Raw genomic sequence first — 4,562 nt, forward strand, 5'->3', positions numbered from 1 at the left:
AAGCTTGCTGATAATCACACAATTTAAGCTGGGCAGTTGAAAAGTAATAATCCTTAATAGTTTCTCATATAAGTGCTTCAAGTGGCATTTCTAGAACAAACATAATCCAGAGTGGCGAGCTACTTCTGGGTTTATTTACCATAAAAGGTAATAAAATCACGTGATAAAATGTACTCTTGTAACTGATTTTTCCGTCAACCACTGCCTAAGGCTCGCCGGTCTCTTGAGGTTGCGCGCCCCAGCGTCCAAGGAACTGGTGCGCCAATCGAATTGGATTGGAGGAGCCTTCTTTTTTTTAAAGTCCGCGCCTTTAAGATCGTACCGACATTCCCAAACTTCTGGTTCCAAATATGCGTACAATGTTGGAATTTCATCTCTTTTTGAAAGCTAATTTTTTTTTGGCTATGTATGGATAAAAAGCAGTGATTTATTCATAAGGCTTTACTTAGTCTCCTACACATATAGCCATTGATGTGATGAATTTTATAAAAAAAAACGAACGTCCATGTTTGGTAATGTCAGGAATGAGGGAGGAACGAGACAGGCAGGACAGGACAGAGAATGAATAGCTTCTTGGAGCAGGTTATTTATTTAAGAATAAAAGGGAGAAAAGAAACGAGAAGATGATTATGAAATATATCTGATAAAGAAAACTGGGAGAAGTGAAATTTATCAACTATATTTATAGAAAAGAAAAACAAGAAATTAAATAAAAGAATAAGCAATGACAAAAGTTAGTCTTAGCTTATGTGGATCATGACAAAGGATTTAAAGAGCTGACAGTTTAATGATAAATATTGAGTCTGAGCTCTGGTTACTCAAAAAGCATATTTGTGGCATAAGGTGTAACAGGATCATGACAGGTAAATCAATGACAGCGTCAAGATCGGGAAAGGATACCAAGAAACTGCCCATAAACCAATATTGACACCATATATTAGCTGGAGCCTGCTGATAATTACACAATTTAAGCTGGACAGTTGAAAAGTAATAATCTTTAATAGTTTCTCATATAAGTGCTTTAAGTGGTTTTACACAGGATCGAATCATGCATAAAAACAATAAAAACCATCATATAATTATTACCAAGTAATATCCCCTCTTTTCGTCACTGTCTGTTACGTTTTGTATCTATCTTTTCACAAACGTTTGTAGAAGCTCATTGAAAAAACGATTTAGCTTTTCACATTTAAAAGCACTGTATTATTTACTCATTCATGGTATACTACTGGATTTGTATCTCCTTTAAAATCACTCTCAGAACACTTTTGTTTCCTTCTTTCTTTTATAAACAATAGTTAGCTTATGCTGATTAATTGAAGTCTGGTACTCACTATCACATTTGTAAATTAATAACAACTGTCGCTTTTCTACATCTAAATCCGTACTAGCGCTATATCCCTACCATAAAGAAAATTTAACGCAGGGAAAAACTGCATCTTTTCCAAGCCTATGGTTACAAGCTATAACAACGAAGAAATATCCAAGAGGTGACATGAGTGTATCTTCAGTAGACATTGCTGAAAAATCTGGCTACATACAAAAGAGATCAATCGCTTTTTAATAGGCATTGGCCATGGTTGACGGGTAGTTAGGCCATCGCTTCCTAAATCAGGTAGTGCGATATGTACACATTTGGATCATACCAGACTTTGATGATCTCTTGCTTTATCATTAGGAGTTGAATTTACATCACCGTCACCATGGTTTTAATGGATGCGGTTGATACGCTGAAGTTGACCTTCCCGGACGTAATTTTCTCTTTCATCATTCAAGCCAAAGTATCCATCCCTTCTGTTTTATATTGTCCCTGTTAATGCATTCATCCATCCATGCATGAAAAAAAATAAAAAATAAAAAATAAAAATAAAAAAATAAAAATTGAGCTGAGCTGGATTGATCGATGGATCGAACGCTCTACCATCTTTAAAATGCTACCAACAAAATCATTTTTTTAAATATACATATTAAAAAAGCTCACTGCTTTTGGCACCGTCGCTACCGGAAAATACCATCACTGAATCCTTATAAATAATGTTACATCGCGCCCTTTTTTTCTCTCCCTTTGGCAGCTTGTACCACAGTAGTAGTAGATAAGGAGAGTTATCTACTATCGGTTTGGCAGTGCGACTCAGTCTCACGACACAGGCTATTTTGATTCTCAGGTGAAATAATTTTTTTTTTTAAACATAAAAAAATCTTATGGGTTATTTTCAATAACAAAATGCATTTAATACTTCCTCCTTCACCAGTAACTTATACACCATATTATTCTGTTGGATAAAAAAAAGATTGAGTACATTCAGGTGATGTAATGAGAAAACTTTCACAATAACGGATGGTGCATCAGCACTGCCAATGTAGGGATATTCAATTTCAATAGCCAATAGGAAGTGAGATGTAAATATTCATACTTGAACAACGAATATTGATATGCCCGAGTGTCATTATGTTTGTCTTTTTTTATAAAAATGCACAGGGAGGTTAAGGGAACGTTTGTTTAGTTGGAGGTTTTTCAAAACCGTCAAAAGTTCTCTATTAATCTTGCATGGAAGCTGTTCTTTTTTTTTTTTCTTTTTTTTTCTTTTTTTAAAAAACCGAAAACATTTTTCTTCGCTTTTTTACTTTCTTATCACTCAATCACCCTAATAATACCATCCTTGTTGAGACATTACATGAAGACATGTATACATATAAAAGGTTTATTACATTCCTGCGATCGGATGACAAGATAAAAAGACGAAAAAATTATCAACAATCTACAGCATACTACATCTACCAGCAGATGCCTGTTTGTCAGAATCTTGACCACTGGGCTCGACGTGTGACGGGTCGAAGCACCATGTTGGCTCATTACCTCCATCATGGCTAAGAATTGCTTCTGTCCATTTCAAGGCTTGTGCGAAAAATAAAAAACAACGGAGCCAACAAACTATTATTGATTCGTCACCTTTCGTAAACTGTTAAAAGAGGAGTGAGTTGGCTATTTACGTTCTACTATCGCATGATACTAACTTCTGATATAGACTGCAGAACATGACATACTGGTTTCCACGCGACACTTTTTTTGTATACCATCTGTAAATTTGAGTCACGTATACAGCTGATCCCTTCCACATGCGTGCAGTCATTGTAATCGTATAATTGTCTAGTGTGAACAGTAGATCAGAAAGCGGGTGTCGGTAGTATTTGTCTAAAGACTTCATGATCACCTCTTATTGAACACCTTCCATCAACAAATTCACAATAACTCGACTGGTCAAAAAGGCTCCCACAATTGACTTCCCTCAGTATCGTCTGGGCTATCAACAAAGCTTGATTCACCATCATACGGTCCTGTTGTGATTAAATTTAAGACGCACTCATCTATAACCCTCCCAACACAAGCCGGAAGTGCAATTTTTTCGAAGATATTACTAGAGTTTTTTTCACTTTGTCTATTAGATCTGATCAGTTTGGAATATTTTCTTATAGTACGCTCCATGGTTCTTATAGAGTAAGCACGTAGAGGACCTTGTTTTCTGATAATGAGCGGAATATGGATTAAATAGTCTTGAACTGGTCGAAATACGGCACGCGATAGGTTCTTATGACCCATCTGTTCAACAAGAAATTCATGCAAGTCTTGAAATCATTTGTAGAAGGTTGAATAAAGGGGGTGAGTAACAAAGTATTATGGCAAGCATCCTTATTTCATTTTACTTACGTTTCCATTCTGGTCAGAGTTTGTTGAACCTCCCATTTTAATGCAAGACCACACCCTTTTACCAGCGAAATGATTGCATTTTGGAGCTCTGGGTTGGAAGGTGTACGATGATTAATGTTGAAACAACATACAAAAGAAAGGCAAGCCAATCTACGGCACGAGTCCCATCTGTTCTGGCTATCCAATTATTAAAACTACTCTGGAACAATACTAGTATGTATCTTCTGAAGTGCTTAATGGCGTTGCCTATTTCTATCAACTTGGGCTTGGGGATGAAAAAAGGGTAACAGGTTTTACTCTGGATCCGATCGATAATTGAACAAAAAAGCATTATTTTTGGAAATATCTATCATGATGGAATCGTACACAAGCTTACCAATACCTCTAGTTATTAAATGTAACTAATCCAATGCAAAAAAAAAACTATGAACCCGAAAACGAAAGGAATCCCTTGAAGATGCTTGACTGATATATGTTCGTAGCCTTGACATTTAAATAAATGTAATTACAACCATAGTAGTTAACTAATTAATTTTAGCTTACAGGATTGCTTTGCTTGAAATCGGATGAAGGACCCAAAGATGCGAAACTATCGTCCAAGGTCATCCCCCTCATGTCGATTGTCTGTTGCTGTCCTTTAATTCCACACAATCTGCAGCCGACCGGTATTGTGTGGGATCCCACATGTGCCATATCGGCCATCAACAGGAATATCGCCGGATGCCAATACTAGATGTACCTTTCCTCATTTTGTTTGATTATCATCCGATGAACCAAGACGTCCTTCAATTCCATAATATTAGGCATCAAAAACAAATCCAAATCCTTTCGTTTTTTTGGACCTGGCAATATGGCT

The 4,562-nt window shown here is 36.4% G+C and overlaps 1 protein-coding gene across 1 annotated transcript; it reads right to left on the minus strand.

Moving 5' to 3' along the window:
• Positions 1 to 2,937: 2,937 nt before the first annotated feature.
• On the minus strand, positions 2,938 to 3,809 carry EV154DRAFT_454403 (uncharacterized protein). Its single transcript, XM_051597307.1, has 2 exons — positions 3,012 to 3,809; positions 2,938 to 2,956 (listed from the first exon to the last, which is right to left on the minus strand). The coding sequence occupies exon 1, from the start codon at positions 3,596 to 3,598 to the stop codon at positions 3,260 to 3,262; it is 339 nt and encodes a 112-aa protein (XP_051450003.1). The 5' UTR covers positions 3,599 to 3,809; the 3' UTR covers positions 2,938 to 2,956; positions 3,012 to 3,259.
• Between the last annotated feature and the right edge of the window lie 753 nt (positions 3,810 to 4,562).

The sequence above is a fragment of the Mucor mucedo genome (assembly GCF_025094135.1).
Source record: "Mucor mucedo strain NRRL 3635 chromosome Unknown EV154scaffold_318, whole genome shotgun sequence".
Lineage (NCBI taxonomy): Eukaryota > Fungi > Mucoromycota > Mucoromycetes > Mucorales > Mucoraceae > Mucor > Mucor mucedo.